The following is an 18,006-nucleotide window of genomic DNA, read 5'->3' on the forward strand; positions in this document are numbered from 1 at the left end:
GAAGACTGTTAATATATAAAACATTTAAAACCACATTAACACATTATTCAGTAAGGAAAGAATATATATCAAAATTCCTTCTCAACAAACGTGAAATTTTCAAGCACTCAACAAGCCAAACAGTCAATAGCCTAAATAAATCCACATAAAAACCATTGATTGTCTCTCAAAATTGATAAAAAGTAAATGATAACATTAAATGCACTTTGTTAATATTAGCATTTAAATATCTCATTGAAAGTTACATTAAAAATCAAAATAATATGTCCTTTAATACAACCAAAATTTGCAGTATTTCTATTCCAATTTCTCAAATTTTAGTAAAAATATCTACGGCAAATAAATATATATATATTATTCACTAACTGAATTATTTTATGGATATCTTATTATCAATATGGTATCTTAATTTTATGGTGAGAGTAAGAATTACAAGATAATTAATAATACAAAGTCACAAAAAGCTTTTTCAAAATTCACAATATCTTTGATATATAAAAGAAGATAAAACATACTATCTAAAGACATAATTGAAGTAATATAATAAAAATTAATGCAAAAAATGATTCATTCATAAAAAGTGATATAATTTTAGAATACTGTTTTTAGTGCGAAAATCATTCTTTTTTAAAAAAAATACTTGTTATTTTCTGGTTTAATAAATAAATACATTCATCTCAAAATATTTATACATTTATCTACACAAAATAAATGTAATAAAACCAGTTTTTAAAAATGACTTTTTATGAAAACGTTATAAATAATTATTGAATTATAATACTTTTATTCTTTTTGTCTTAAAATATGATGTTTTATGACAAATTCAATGATATTTTATATCAATTTCTTCTTAAATTCACTGCCAATACTACCACTCATATAGACTAAAAATTAAATTTAACCGAAAAGAGTATCAAATCTTTGCCGTATTTGGACCATCACATACTCTAAACTTTGATTTAATTTCAATTCTGTTAAATATTTGGCACGCCGCAGAGGAAATATATGTTGTAAAGGAAGTAATTATAATTAGATAATTTTTTTTCTCAAATGCACTTGTTGATTGGAGTTACAAAACAGGCGTTTAATTTTTAGATATCACCAATTAAATATTTTATCAAAAGATTTACTTAATCTTTATGCTACTTTAAATAAATTAATATATTACTATAACCACAGAAGAGAAACTTATTTAACGAATACTAACCAAAATAGTTTCATTAAAATATTTTGATGATAGGGTTAAATGAATTTTTAAGTGTTTGTAGTTGTAAATTTTGTTATGGAAAGCTCAAATTTCTTCATTTTTACATCACCGTATAATAATAACAAAACGATTGGTTTTAAGAAAATATGCAGAGTTAAAATTTTATTGCCATTTTATTTTTCTTCAGACTAAATATGAGTAAAATGTATCCAAAATAATTTATTAATTACTATTACAACTAAGAAAAATGGTGATAATGACCTCAATGAATATAGTCACATTTATAATACACCAAAAGCAAGTAACTATTAAATTAAAACAATTCAATTGTGAATGAAACGAAGGCCATCATAAAATTGGCACCTACACTTTCTCCGTACATGGGACAATTTTCGTTGCTCATATTGTTTTTTTTTTCTGTTGTTGTTAGATGGGGGAGATAAGTCACAGAAGATAAGTAAAAAAAAACGAAAAAAGTTTTTGATAAAAAAATTTTCTTTACCACATTTATTAGTGAAATATATTTAATAAAAGGTAAGACAATTGATGTTAATACATTTACAATGCATCATTGTATACAATTAGTATTCATTGACTCAGTAAATATTGAAAATGCCACAAAAGTTACGTTCATTATATTGATTAATTTTATAAACCAGCTGGAATGGTCCCCCCAAAAAAACTTTCTCGCATACTTTATAATAGAGGTATTATTCTAGAGATAGCCATGCCTGGAAATGGCGTACAATAATCACAAAATATTAGCTTTTGGCGTGAATTTAGCATTTTTACTGAATCTCTGGTGTGATCCTTTGCGAGGTCTTTGGCGATAAATTTCTGATATGCGGTTAATAATATTGTTACGAAATTTCCGGGTTCGTTTGGATAGTGGGAGTTATATGATGTGGAGAACGCTCAATCAGCAGGTGGCAGTAGAAAATAAAACACCGACATTTATTTACACGAAGACACACAGGACAGCACAAAGACGACAACTACATACAGCACAGAAGACGATTATCTTCAGCCGAGACGTGCAGCATACAACAGCAGCATACAACCAGACTCTACTGGAGACAGGAGCGCACAGCTTAGTTCAGCACTAGCTTCACTCCGTCACTGCTCCGCTTATTTCTAGAAGGCCAGTTCTTTACCGTCGATTCCGACTACTCTCTTCTCTGTCGCTTCCGACTATTCTCGCACTCCACTGGTTCACGACTACTCGGCAGCTGCAGGCTGCTCCTTTTATAGGTCTCAGGAGGCGGGGCTAGAAGCCTCTCAACCAATCGGGAACGTTCGAGGCGTAACTCAGTTCCTACTGGACGGATCGGGAAAATTCTCGATGTTTCGTGTATAATCTATTTTGGTGCCAAAGTTGCCAATTGCGTCGCCAAGTCGCCAAATGGTCGCCCAGTTTGTCGCCAAGCTCTGGGACCTCCTATGGAACCAACTATGCTGGGAAGCAGCATCATAGATCCGTAACAATATCCAAAAATCGAATTTTCTCATTTAGAGACGTTTTTCTCAACCGATGGAAACAGAAATTTTATTCAAAACAAGACTTCTAGTTACAAAATCTAATACCAAATTTAATATATTTAAGCCATTGCGTTTCTGAGTTACCAGGATGGCATGTTTTTGAAATTACATACTAACAGACGGTCAACCCTCAATGGATTTGACTTAAATAATGATAGATGCCTATACTATAGATGTTAAATTCAGGTACTGAATTTTATGCATTTAGCTCTTACAGTTTTGCAGTTGTTATGTTAACTTACATTCATACAACCATACAGACAGACATTCTCTGAACGGAGTGTGCTCAAAATTTAATAGAAATCTGCAAATTTAGTGTAAAGACCACATACTGAATTTCATCCATCTAGCTCAAAGTGTTTCTGAGTTATTTTTGTCACAGGCGGACAGACAGACATTTTCGAAAGATGTACTTTTTGAACTCAGGCAGGTCTAAAACGTGGAGACTCGTCAAAATGTCGCGTTCGTATTTTTTGACGATTACTATACTTTCTGTTGTTGTTTCTTATTACACTTACCATGGACAAGCCCGCTGTTACTAAGACAGCGATTTTAAGCCGGTGGGGGAGCGTCTCTCGTTTGTTTAGTAGCGCCAACTAGGTCCAAGAGTACGACTTTGCTACTCACGCCTCACTCATTCGCTTGCACAATCCCTTTTTACAGGAGGGCACGTTCACACATCTCAAAGATAGAACAACAGAAGAAGAACCATGCCCAAACCGGGACTCGAACCCCGGACGCCCAGATCACGGGGAAGACGCGCTACCCCTATGGCAGGACGCCGGCGCTATACTTTCTGTATATTATGTACATAAGAAAAAGTTAAAAAAAAATTCTTTTACTATATTTAAGACATGACAATATTGATAAAAACACTATTATATTGCAAAGAAAGATATGGCAACTACTTGAAATTTTTATAATTTCTATATGAAAAATTTCGTTGTGTAGGTTTGTTGCCCGCTAAATTTTTTGTGTTCTCAAGAAGTCCAAGGAAAGACCAAGCTCTGCTCCAAATGAAATTACTTCATGTTTTAAACTATATGTACTAATACCATTAGTTGCTGTTGTTTCCAATGTCACTTGCCATGGAAACTGAACGAAGTCAGTGATTTTAATCCAAAAGAGAGCGTCTCTTGTTATTTAGTAGTGCCAACTAGGGTCATGAGTACGATTTTGCTACTCACACATCACATTCGCTTGCACAGCCTCTTCCCACAGGGGGGGGGGTACATTCATACATAGAACAGATGAAGAATAACCATGCCCGAACCGGGAGTCGAATCCAGAACTCCCAGCTCAAGGGGAAGAAGCGCTACCCCTATGCTAGGACGCCGGCATACTATTAGTAAACACACTCATCTAAATTTCCATTTACTTCAAAGGATGTCATTTGTTTGGATAACTGTTTTTCAAAATAAATATCTTATTTCCTAAAAAAATATGCGATGGTCAAGGAATAAATAATAGGTATCCATAACTTACGTGAACAGTTTTTTATAATTTCGAAAACTTTGCATGGAAACAAATTTGTTTTTGACGAAATACGGTATCTACTTTCTTAACTAATCTCTACTTGCATAAAATATCCTTTCCTATGAAATAATGAGGTCTGTTTGATCTGTCAGCACATTAAGAGAAATTTTACTTCCACTAATAGTAATTATAATGTAGATAAGAGTTAGATTAGAAATTTATAATAGTGGAATTCTCTCAAGACGATAACTCTGTTTATCGAATTTCTTGAGTTCCAGGCTCTTGTGACAAGGCCACAATTTAGCCTTATCCGCTCACCTATGTGCTGGACTATGTGAAGGACATCATGATGATGATAAGGGTCTAGTTAATTAATGAGAAAATTTTAATGTTTCTGTGCTGTTTTGAAAATCTTTTCACGATAATCGATCCAAAAAATCAAAAGTAAACATAATCAAAGATTTTGTGATTTAGACCGGGTATATATATATGCATTGCTCCGTTACGTCGCAAAGCTTTGAACAGACAATCAAAATTTTTCTATCATGGCTGTACTAACTTTCTCCTTATTTTTGTGTTTAATAATTGGAAACGTAGTTGCGGATGGTAAGTCTTTTCTTTTCCTTTTTAATATAATAAGATGACTAAGTGATTTTTAATTGCATAAAATGAAAATTTGCTCCTTATCGCAAATTTTTTGATGACAATCGTAAATATAAATAAATGTTTTCTAAAGATCAGAAAAACAATTATATTTCTTGACAAGAATTACAATGTAATTGAATATTTCAAAAAACAGTTATTGCAGTGCCGTTAAAACGATTGACTTACGCTGAATTATTGTTGTGGCTGTTAAATATACAACTTTAATAATGTTTCACTAATATAGCTGTTATATCAACTCGTAAGTAAAGGCAAAACTGTTGCCTGTGCATAATTAGTTTCTTAATAGCACCAAGAAAATGCGTATTACTTTCATGATGTCGTTCAAGATTCTCAGAGCTACACGATATTGTAAAGTCATTGTAGTATTGTGGAACGTTTTGTGCTATTAGGGTTATGTCCATAAAAAAAACCTTTTCTTAATATCTTCCTTTCTTTATATAATTATATTAAAAAACGTCTACATATTTCTCTCTCTATATGTATAAAAAGAAACGTCTACATCTTTCTCTCTCTATATGTATAAAAAGAAACGTCTACATCTTTCTCTCTCTATATGTATAAAAAGAAACGTCTACATATTTCTCTCTCTATATGTATAAAAAGAAACGTCTACATATTTCTCTCTCTATATGTATAAAAAGAAACGTCTACATCTTTCTCTCTCTATATGTATATAAAGAAACGTCTATATCTATCTATCCCTCTATATATACTTACGTAAAAATATACTTTTCTATCTCTCTCTATACACAAATATATATAAAGAAACGTTCATATATGTAGAGAGAAAGGGAAGGGCATGTTTGGAATTTAACTTTGATTATTTTTCAACGGATGGGCATGGTTTGTATATGGGGACGAAAAAAGGAACACGTCTGCTCGCATCAGAACAAAACAGAAAAGTATGAGACATTTTTCTCTTAGTGCGTTTACTGGTCTTGAATTTTAGGAGCTGTATTAATCATGAGAGCACGCGTTGAAAATAATTAAATAAAAAGTGGAATTTAGAACAGGAAATAAAAGAACATTTTGAATAAAGTAATATGGAGGAATTTTAGATGAAACAAATAAAAAATTAACGAGAATTTAAATTGGATTAAGATATATATGTTACGGCCAAAGCCCGAAGTTCGGCCAATTCGCGAATTGGCCAAGAGGTTTGGCCAAAATCCGAAGTACTTACAATTAATATTGTACATTCTACTTTGGATGGCCATTTCGCGAAGTGGCTGGGAAGCCTTGCCAAAGCCCGATGTGATGATGGTAGATGGATCATATTTATTTTAATTAGTCCTTATATTTGCTATTTGCCTTTGCAAACAATTTGATATTTTTGAAGCGATTTTTCGGGAGACAATGTGATCTGAGATCTTTAACATTAGGTCTAAGGAGCAGAAAAAGACTAAGGATCACCCTTAAAGGTAGTTGATAAATTGAGTACTCAATTTGTCTTTCTTTCATTCACTATACGCAACGCATTTGCTCAAGATATAATTCGTCATTTTGAAGGGCGCAAATCTAATCTTCTTCACACTAATACGTTGTTACGTTCACTGAACAATTTCTATTATGGCTTTAATATGAGAGCAGAATAACACGATATCATATTTTTAAATATTACGAGCTTATTATCAACTCAGAGGTGTCACTTATATTTGAACTCGTTTCTGAAACAATTGTACTTAAAAAAAAACAGTACACAGGAGTACTCATTTTTAAAGACTTCATTTTTAACAGAGTGTAAAACAATATGCTCTTGATTTCTTTCTTCCTACTTTGGCGGATCGTGCCACGTCACATCGCGAATTGGCCGGCTAAAGTCCGAAATCAAGAAAAGATCGGACATTGGCCTTTAATTTTACAGCAACGTTGGCCAAAACGCGTATTGATCGATTTTGGGCTTTGGCCGTAACACACACACACACACGATATATATATATATATATATGCGTGTGTGCGCATGGGTGTATTAGAAAAATAATTATTAAAAATTAAAAATTTATAAGGTTATATATGTTATAGGTTCAGAGATTTTCCGTTCTTTATCCAAGCAAAGCTTTGTATTGCTCTTCTGATTTTTCATTGCAATTTTTATTACAGAAATTGTAAAAAACGACTCTGACTTGAGGAAGGATTTGTTTGCAAACTACGACAAACTAGTGAGACCTGTCAGAAAGGCCAGTGATGTTATTCATGTGAAATTTGTTCTGGCCCCTTTTAGAATCATAGATGTGGTAAGTTAAAATTTTTATAAAGATACTAGATTTCCAAAATTTCAATTGGGGATGGCTTAGATTTTCTGAAATCTTATTAGCCGATTTGGGAATGAACACTTTGCAATACTGGCAAAAAGAAAACTGCAAGGATTTTTCATCGTCGCGATTAATCAGAAACATTTGGTCGCCTTTAATTTCAAAACGAAGCATCTTTATAGGCATTCGCTTTGATGTTTGTAGAAAGTGAAAAAAAAAATGGATATAATGTTGTGGTTCTGCACCCCTTATTAGCGCAAACAGCAATATATATCGATTCTTCTTCAAAGAATCTTAACCACATTTTCATTGAATTAAATAGTTTTAAATAATTTATAACAAAATTCGAGCATTCTAGAAGAACTTAATGTGTACCATACACCATAGTTTGAATTATAAATTTAACATTTTATTTAAGGGAAATAATTCATAATTATAGGGCCGGCGTCCTGGCATAGGGGTAGCGCGTCTTCCCCTTGACCTGGGCGTTCTGGTTTCGAGTCCCGGTTCGGGCATGGTTGTTCTTCCTATTCTATCTGTGAGATGTGCGAATGTACCCCCCTGTAAAAAAGGGTTGTGCAAGCGAATGTGATGCGTGAGTAGCTAAGACGTACTCTAGGCCCTAGTTGGCGCTACTAAAATAAGAGACGCTCCCTTGGATTAAAATCACTGACTTCGTCAGCTAGCTTGTCCATAGCAAGTGCCATTATAAACAACAACAATTCATAATTATAAAATACTCTCAGAAATGCCGGAACACTTAGACTTTAGCATATAAAAACATTTTATTCAAAATACTTGTATAAAAGTGAGTTTCCTTATTCTAGAAATAATTCCCATAAAACGTTTGATATTTTTCTGTTGTATATATGCGTCTGGAAGAAATACGATTTCAAAATTAATATCCACAAAATGAAGCACTGATAGTAAAGAATAGATAAAATGATTTTTTCGTAGTATATATGTATATGATCTTAGAATGGCATTTTCTAAAGACTTTGTTACCATTCCAAGTTCAAAACTATAGATGAGATACTATTCCAAGATTTTACAAATAATAATTTTTTCTCCAAATGGCTTGCTGAAGCTGTTTTGGAATAAATTAAATACTAGCTTATAAAATAATCTGAAGTCAATGAAAGATAATTCTAAGCAGCATTAGAAAATATTCAAATAATCCTCCAATAAAATTTAGGAATAAAGTGCTTACAACAACAATAACGAGCATTTGCTTGCTTGGTAATTTCTTACATTTTTTGTCACTAACTATTAATATTAACTATCCTGAATCATGATAGTATATGTTTATATTTGTGTTATTAAACAATATGACAAATTCTGAACTATAGTTTATAATTTTTTTTTTTTATAATTTAGGATGTGACGGAGAAAACTATCACAATGGATGCCATGTATCTAATGGTAAGAATTCCTAGTTTCCAAATGAATTGCTTCATAAATTCATACTGAAATTCAGCGTAAGAGGACATCGCAATGTGTAAATTTTTTATAGCTAATAATATCCAATGAGATATTGCCGTAAAAACATTTTTATTAGTCAATTACAACTGAAGATGAAAACAAGGCGAATGTATTAAATGCGTAATTATATTTAGTTAAATAGTCCTAAATATGATTCTTATTTAAAACTTATTGAATAATTCATATTTTCATAAATACAAAATATTTGCTATATTTTGCAGTGGTGGGACGATCCCCACTTCATATGGAACCCTGCAGATTACGATGGACTTGATGAACTCTCCTTGCCTCCTACTGAAGTTTGGAGACCTGATGTAGCTCTCTTTTCAGCGTGAGTTCATGTTTAGAGTTTTCAGGTATACATCATCTGGCTAGTAATTATTATATCATCTGGCAGGTTAGAATTCAACACTGCAGTGGTCATAAGAATTCCAAGTCCAAGTAATATGTATTTTATAATGAGGGGAAACAGATGTTAATAAAACATCAAAAATTAACAATGTAGAAATATACATGTCAATTATGCCTAGAACAAACACTTCGTAGTATAGTAATTCAATGACAGTTGTGATGTATAGTAGTTAAAAAGTGGTGCAACAGGCACTTTCTGGGGAGATATTTCGTAGTCATACGATATAAGTCAAAAGCATCTCAACAGTTTAATTTTTCAGACTGCTCATTAACTTTTTATCTTATGATACACCAACAGTTTTAAATTGTAATTGGTGCATCAATATAATATATAGTTAATATGGAGACAGATCATAGTCTTGCGATAGAAGTCAAAAGTGTGTCAGCATTTTTTATTCATTTAATATCCAATGCTGATCTTGCAGAAAAAAATGAATATGACGTCATTTTACTGCGTTAGTTAATATAGAGATAATTATTATATAACATCAACAGTTACAGTTATCAGGTGGGTGTGACGTCAATATTTAATGTGAGACAATTCGCAGTTAAGGGACTTAAGGCATGAAGAAATTAAGTTTTTTCGAATGACATAACTTACATTCATTAAACTATCATAGCGGTTTACTTAACTAACACAAACAAGGTGAAGTGCTTTTTAAAAAAAATATTGACATTCTATCAAGTGCTTCTTTTATTTATAAATTTAATTTACAATTATTTGATTTAAATTCTGCAATTCATTTCTCTATGTTGTGACATGCTCAGCATGTAATAAAATGGAAAGTTGGGAATCGATATTGTTTTTATCATTGCTATTAGAATGATAATGTTTATTGGCTATTAGAGTAATGGCTATGTGTAACGTAATACGTCACGCAAGATGTAAATATAGTTCAAAATGTCCAACAAGGTATACCTAGAATAATTATAATTTGCCTAGCTCCTTTTTTTGGGGGGGGGGGGGGGAATAGTGCTAACTAAGAAAGAATTTCTCGGAATTTTTACTTAGATATATGATAAAAAATAATAGAAATTGTAATGTCCATTCTTTATAATTTCAGAGCATTTTATCTCTTAAAAGCCTTCACTGACCATTTTAAAATACTAAAAATTGATTGTTCAATGATGTCAATGTTATTTACGCATACAATATTTTTTAATATTTTTATATTTCTTTAAATATCAATTCTAAACACAGGTTGGAGCAATTCTTTTATTGTTGTGATCAAATTCCAACTAATTTTCATACATCATCAAATCTCATCCTCAAATATCTTTTGCCGCAATTAAGATGATAAAAAAACCTGCTTAATTCGTTCATTAATTAATTTATTCTCGCTTTTATACACATAATAATGATTTTAAACTGATTTTTTTTCACAAATTGCGTGATTTAAAAATTGTAACTCACAGAATGCGAAGAAGTGAGATAGACTTATATTTTGGATTAAAAATTAAAATATAATTTTGAAAATTATCTTTCGTGTTTTGATCAGAATTAATTATTTTAATTCTGAAAACAAAGTGTGAAAGCATGTTATATTCTCATGCCCTTTATGCACTCGTACGAATTCCGTATTCATTTATTTATCTTTCAGAGATTAAAGACGCTTGAAAATCCTGTTAAAAATCACCATTAGTTAATTAAATGAGAAGGAGATAGCCCAAATAATGAATTAGTTGAATTAAAATTTTGACAATCGTTCTTATTTGAATTTATCAGCACCGGCTTCAAATCTCTCAATCATGGCCCGGATACCTTTAGTACACATTGCTTCATGCCATAGATTCCTTATACGACGAAATGCACGAACTGCAGCAGAAGAATTCTTAAAACAGCTTCACCAATAGCACACGTTCAACTAAACATACCGTCATCATTATAGCCCGAAACATCGACAAAAAACATGACAACGGCTGCAAACGTTTCATACCCCAATCCGTTTTGCATAAAGCTTCCTCTTCTTAGCAAGCATCTCGACATTTTTTTTTTTTTTCCCTAGAACAGACAGCTTTTCCCGGTGTTACATTTTATTATTCATAATTCTCATTCTGGATTGTTAATATTGTTTCTATATTCCGTTTTGGTCGTTTATTGTGTTAAATTGAATGTTTTCCCGGAAAATGCGCGATCTGGTGAGACATTTTAAAATTATTATTATTATTGTTATTATTTTCAAATTTCCACGAGCGCATCTCTTGTATAGTCTATATACCAAATTTTGTTGCAATCTGTTCACCCTTTTGAGTTATATGATGTTAGTTATAGGGGAAGTTTAATTGTAACCACCCTGTATTTAAAAATTTTTTTGCATCAGAGGAGTGAGAGGTGTTTCAAAAGTCCGGAGGTGAGTCTTCTCGGCCTTCATTTAGTTCATTGATACCAATGACTGTGTATCACAGAGTAGACAGATCTAAAGGTCTTTTAAGCATCGTATTCATATAACTCCGGAAGTGAAATCATAATTTAGTGATAAATAGAAAGTGGGAACATTTACTCACTAAATAACTTTTCAACTACTAGTATTGTCATTGTTGTAAGGTTTAGATTTTTTTTGGGGGGGGGGGGCGCAAGAGCCATTTTTGACCATACTGCACGAATCATATGGTCCAATTTCATACCAGACTAAAAAATCTGAGTTAATTATGTGACTCATGTAAAGAAGTGCAGTGTTTTATAAAAAGACAAAAACTATATAAAATTCAATTAAAAAATTTTAAAAATAAAATGTGCAAATTTGACTCAAAAATCTAAGCAAAAATTGATTAAAAAAAAAGAGAACGTTTTTTTCAATGGTTGCCATACAAATTAAAACAACGATAAAATTAATTAAATAGATGTATGTAAAAAAACGAATAGCCTTTAAAAATAAGAAAATGTTAGGATGCTATGTCAAACCCCCGCCAAGTCTGATAAAGCTAAGAATGACGAATTAAAAAAGTGATCTCTGTGAGAGTTAAATTAAGAACACTCGATCAAAAAGTGTATAACATGAAGAGAGACACGATATTTGGGATACATCAGTGCTTTCTCTCCAAGCATGAGATGCTTGTGTGTGAAGAGTATGTGTCGTACATGTAGACAAGTAAGTTTAATAACAAACTCGCCTTTAGGAATCATAGACCACAAAAACTACTAAAGGGTTAAAGCTTCTAAAATCAATTACAAAATGCTGAAATATAATTTGTTTCATTGCAGAACTCCCGGCACTTCTTTACTGCCAGAGGTATTCTCCAACGTTAACATCTTCCACAATGGAACAGTGTTGTGGGCGCCTCCTTTCACTTTTAAGGCCAGATGTCCTTCCGTTGAAGGGCAAGTGAACTTCAACACTTTCCGTTGTGTTCTCGAGATGGGCTCATGGACTTACGATGCGAACAGAATGATTATAACAGAGAGTGAACAAGATGTTCTAAATGTGCGTAATTTCAAATTTATTTTCCATAAGAATAAAAAAAAAAAAAATGTTAGATTGTCATCGCTGATTCAACATTTCATTTCAATTTCATTATATATTGCGAAATTTAAGTAAGAGGTAAGTTTAAAAAACATAACTTTTTGTGGTGTTCCGCTTACTTTATCTTTCACTTATGTGAAATCCAAACGAGATATATAATAATTGCAGACTCTTACCGGGGACACCTCAGATACGAGGAAAAGAAGCTTCCAGTATGGTTGAATGGTTCTAGCACCAGAAGTGGTGTGGGTTCAGATAGCCGCTGACGGGACGTACCTCCCATGGGAGAGATTGAACAGTGGCCGGTGATGACCTTTAGGACTCAACCTCCGTTTGCGCCATTGCTGTTGCGGCTGTCTGGTCATTCAGATTTTTCCGTTGGGCTTAGAGCGGATTGGAGCAGGGAACATATACAAATTTTCTTATCAAGCTGATTGCTATTTATACGAAATAATAAAAAATGTCCATTAGGTAACTGACATTTCTTGGAGTAAAATAAGCATGAATTATGTAAGAAAAAAATATTTAAAAAAAACACTGTCCACTTAACTACGGTAACATTATTTTTTTAAATGTGCTATGTCAAAGTAAAAAAAAAAGAATAACTTTTAATATTATTTAATAATGGTCATTCTCCCTGAAATTCATCATACCTAATGAGTGTGCATTAAATTGTCAAATCAGTCAAATCAACATATTTGGTAAATAAGAAACAACAGAAAAAAGAGCGTATGAAAGAAACAAAAAAAAATGTCATTACTGAATTATGTATCGGTTAGTGGAAATGGACTTGAATATGTAAAGAGGTCTTGTTTTGAAATCTCGCTGAAACGGTTGCTAGCTTAGAATTTCAAAGTTAAAGCATCAATTAGCTAACAGAAATTCTCAAATACTATAAATTATATAGAGAGGTTTTTTTTAATCACACTAAATAAAGTTAGTTTGGTCAAGTTTGATTTCTAACAAATCAAGGGTATTTTTATCTGCTGCCTTATAAATCGGCTTATATCACTTATCAGAAATGGATCATAATAACTATTTATATATTTGATGTATGAAGGAAAAATATTTTTTATTTCATTACACGGCGTCTGCAGAAATGATTGGCGAGATTCCCCACCGCCGTTGGCGTTATTGTTTCTTTGAAAAGATATGAATGAAAAGAGTTTGTGTGGCGGAGGGAAGTGGATGGTCGTGTTTTGATTTGATTTCAAATAGATATTTCTTAAGAGAAGCCTGAGTGTTGTTATTGTTGTTGTTTTGAGATATGTGTTTTTTTAAGAACTATAACACGCTTGTGTTATTACATAAAATAAAAATGAATAAAATTTAAATTATATTTCGGGACTCTGTAAGAAATGGACTCAATTTTGAAATCTGAAATATCAACAATCAATCAATGAAATCGGCAAGCTAAATATATATATGTGTGTGAGTGTGTAGAAATTTCAATTGCGCCAATATGTCGCACAATAATCAAATTATTATAAAATATGCATTTTTAAAAAAACCTAGCATAAATTTTTTTTATTGTAACGTCTAATAAAACAGCCATGTCACAAATACCCACGACCATTGAGATTGAAAGGAAATTTGTGAATTTTTATCGTTTATTTTTTTTTTCCATTCCATTGCCGTTTGTTACAAAAATGTCAAAACATTAAAAAAAAAATCCAATTCGTTTTAAGACCCGCAGTGGACTAGAGGTAAGATCTAGGCTTCGAGGTTTTTAGGTACAAAGTCTTCACCGCCGCGGCTGGTTGTACGTGAAATACGTCGAGGCCAAATGTCTTCTCACCGGAGTAGTGCGGAAGTATGGTGAGGAGGCCGCTAGCTCATGCGTCGACCTCGTCATCTGCATGTGACTCAGAATGGCGAAGTCTGTCCCAAAATAGATTTAGTGTTGTTTTAAAGTGGAAAGGTAATAAAACTAAACTGAATTACACTAATTAAATAAATTAAATTTTCTAGGGTGTTGGAAACGAAACTTTTGAAGATAGCAATGAAAACTGGAAAATTATAGCCATGACAGCTAGCAGCGAGCAAAAGTTACACAGCTGCTGTCCCGTGAGTTACTCTCAACTCAAATTTGACATTCTCTTACATAAGAAGCCTCAAAGGGACCCATATGTAAGTGTTTCTTTGAATATTAAAAAATGAGACAAAATGAACTGCAATTTATAAATTTAAGTTGGGTTTTCAGATGTTATTTATTGCATGATGAATACATCTACATTTTCAATGCATATTGTATGATGGATGTTATTATTTACTGGTCCTACTTATGGGTCTTGAATGGGAAAATGAACAATAATCTAAAGCAAAAATGTTAAGACAGACAGAGACATATAATCTGTATATGATTCACTTTGAATTCTGGATTTTTATTAGACATTTTATTTGAATTTTTAATGATTTTATTTTATTTTTTCTTTTATTTAAATTTTTATTTTTTCATCTATTTTATTTCGGCTTTTAATGATATCATAATAAATGCTTAGTTATAATGTTATTTAAACTAACGGCGCATCTTATTTAGGTGTAACAATCAATCCCACAATCCTAAAGTACTCTAGCGATCTGGTCTGGCTTCCAGATTACCTGCCCTTAGTCTGCTGTTTTTTGCCTTTTTTCCTTCCTGCCCTCGAAGGCAAACGAAAGAGTTCTCATCAAAAGTTGTCACCACCTTGTTTGCTTCTCATGAACAACCAAACCACAAGTGTTGAACGTCCGTGGCGATGAGTGTATCAGTCGTTCGGTAAATAACCGGGCCTTTTCTGCTTGGGATCAAGTGAAGGGGTCATTTGTTGGACTTTGTGTTAAAGGTAAGGGTGGTCACTATCACCGGGATGGGGTCTACAGATCCACAACAAATTACATTCGTTCAAATTGTATGAATTCGTATTTGGTTTATGGCCAATTCATCCTGTACGAGAAGTGAAGAAGTGAATGTCACATTCACTCAAATTGCATGAATTCGTATTTGGTTTATGGCCAATTCATCCTGTACGAGAAGTGAAGAAGTGAATGTCACATTCACTCAAATCGTATGAATTCGTATTTGGTTTCGTATTCAATTCGTATTGGTTTATGGCCTATTCATCCTGTAGGAGATGTCAAGTTGATACGCCTTCGTATAGGACACTATCGTTTATACTCACCACCATCTCCTTTTTGGTGAGATGACGCCAATGTGTTGATCTTGTCATATTGATTTTAATAATAAACAATATGTTATATTTTGTTTGAATATGTTAATTTTAGTGCTCATTGTCTTCATTTTTTTCATAAATCATCTCTTAGTTTGCAAGACATGGTGGAAGAAAATTTCTACATAAGGTTTTTTTAACTTGTTAAAGGCTATTGACTATTTAATGTGCATTTTAACTCTCTACTTATTTAATCATGTTTACTTTTCGATAAATATTATTTTAAGCAATTCCATTTATCACTTGTACATTATAAATGTTTTTAAATATGTCACATTTTATTATTTTTCACTTATATTATTGACATCAGCCTTCTTCGGTCCTTTAAATGCAATACCCTTTTTTAATCAAACGTCTATCGCAGTTTGAACAGAACTGGTACTTGCGTACCCCCATCTAAAATTTCGGGGCTCTAATGGTTTAGTGGTAAGTTCCCGTCCTCGGATCAGAGAGCAACAGGCTCGAGACCCGATTTCACTAGAGATCCACTTTACGTGAGGACTGATCAATGTCAAATCTGACATTGATCAGCTTCTTCCCATTAGTGTGATGCAGAAGTTTAGAGAAAGGCCAACTCAGGTATTAATCTCGTTATCTGAACCGGAATTACAAATTATGAAGCCTGTCTCATAATAGCCGTAGTGTTGTTCGCAAACGGAATGTTAATATAATTAAACTAAGCTGTTTAAAATGACTTATTGCGATGCTATCAAAAAGTTCTCTATCATTTGAAAAATAAAATAAGAAGTCAGTCATTTAAGATATATTACAGATAATCGAAATTTTTTTCTCTGAATTTTAACTTTAGTAATAATTTAAACTTATTGCACTGAATTTGTTTTTAATATTGCTTGGATTTTTTAAAAATAATTATAATTTTGAAAACAGTATATTTTTAAATTTTGTATCTATATATTTGTGTTTGTTTTAATACAAATTGTTATTGGGTTTTTATAAACATATAATAATTAAGTTTATTCAGCAAATTTAAAATCTTGTTTAGAATAAAGAAGATAGTTTATAATTTATTGTAAATCATGATTTTCCTTTGTAGATACTGTCATCTCCTTGGGTATAACAAGTATGATTACTGTTGAACAAGTGCTAATTTTGAAGAGTCGGATGTAAATTTATCATTTTATATATTGTATTAAAATGTAATATTTCTGTTTATTTCTTATGTTTACTGTCATTAATAAATGGCTTCTCTTTAATATATAAAATAAACTTTTTTTTCCTCAAAATATCAATTTCAATGTTTGAGATCTATTTTTAAAAGAAATAATTATATAATATACAAAACATATTAAATACTTCAGCATAAATTTTTAATTGGTCTTAAATTTTGTAATTAACATTTATTTGAACTGTGCAAAGACTCTTGCTTATATTTTGAACATATACTTTTTATTTGATACATATATGAATTCATAAAATACAATTTCAGAGCCTATTGTTTTTTTAACGATTAAAGCTGCCGACGCATATAATTTCTAAATAATATAAATCGAAAAATATAGGAAAAAACCTTTGAAATTAGTAAAGTGATTCTTTATTCAAAATAATATAATATTGATAAATGTTGCTAAAAAGAATTTGAATTACTGAGTCTTTATATTTCTTCATATAATTTGCTAATAAATTGTTTTACATATTGATAAAAAGTTTATAATTATAATAAAAACATTTTAAGATGGTAAATACTATTGAACATTCTAAAATTGAAATATAATTGCTGTTTGGAATGAAATATATTTAATTTTTTCGGAATTTTTTAAGTTTTAGTGTTAATAAAAATACATATAACAATTTTTAAAGATTAAATATTTTTTAAATACTCATAATTTCTAGGTAATATGAGAAAAAAAATAGAAAAGAAAATCACGAGCTTATCAAAAAATGTCTATTTGAAATTATAATAATAAACATGTGTAATACACTTATTTTTACTAACAACGCAGTAGAAGTATAGAAATATAATTTCATTTAGATTGTTTTCCTTTAGTTTGCTTGTTTCATTGACCAAAATTAATGTAATTTTTGTATCATTTTTTCCACTGAGATAAAATCTTCGAATAATTATTTCAATTAAACAACTTTATTAAGAATAATTTTGTTAAGAAATGAACGTATTTTTCCTTTTATTACTAAATAAAGTAAGAAATAAAAATTATTTAAGCATAAGAATAATTCCAAACACCTTCTTCTTCTTTCATTTGTTCTAGCTGATAAAAATAAATTGATTTTTTTTAATGTGACAATTCAAACCCTGGTAATACATAGTAAATAAAAAAGAGGATAAA

The 18,006-nt window shown here is 31.4% G+C and overlaps 1 protein-coding gene across 1 annotated transcript; it reads left to right on the forward strand.

The window, feature by feature from the left end:
* The first annotated feature begins 4,672 nt into the window (after positions 1–4,672).
* On the forward strand, positions 4,673–16,876 carry LOC129961974 (neuronal acetylcholine receptor subunit alpha-5-like). The gene is made up of 7 exons (XM_056075626.1): positions 4,673–4,828; positions 6,989–7,122; positions 8,518–8,562; positions 8,844–8,953; positions 12,236–12,455; positions 14,466–14,624; positions 16,758–16,876. Exons 1-7 carry the CDS (start codon positions 4,768–4,770, stop codon positions 16,779–16,781), a joined length of 753 nt encoding a protein of 250 aa, XP_055931601.1. The 5' UTR covers positions 4,673–4,767; the 3' UTR covers positions 16,782–16,876.
* Positions 16,877–18,006: the final 1,130 nt, after the last annotated feature.

Source organism: Argiope bruennichi, chromosome 2, assembly GCF_947563725.1.
Source record: "Argiope bruennichi chromosome 2, qqArgBrue1.1, whole genome shotgun sequence".
Taxonomy (NCBI): Eukaryota; Metazoa; Arthropoda; class Arachnida; order Araneae; family Araneidae; genus Argiope; species Argiope bruennichi.

What these genes read in the sequence shown, in the direction of transcription:
- LOC129961974 (XM_056075626.1), top strand. Translation starts at nt 4,768, where the DNA reads ATGGCTGTACTAACTTTCTCCTTATTTTTGTGTTTAATAATTGGAAAC. An exon ending in TGGATGCCATGTATCTAATG is followed by an intron (nt 8,563 to 8,843) that starts GTAAGAATTCCT and finishes TATATTTTGCAG; the next exon opens with TGGTGGGACGATCCCCACTT. An exon ending in AGCCTCAAAGGGACCCATAT is followed by an intron (nt 14,625 to 16,757) that starts GTAAGTGTTTCT and finishes TTTCCTTTGTAG; the next exon opens with ATACTGTCATCTCCTTGGGT.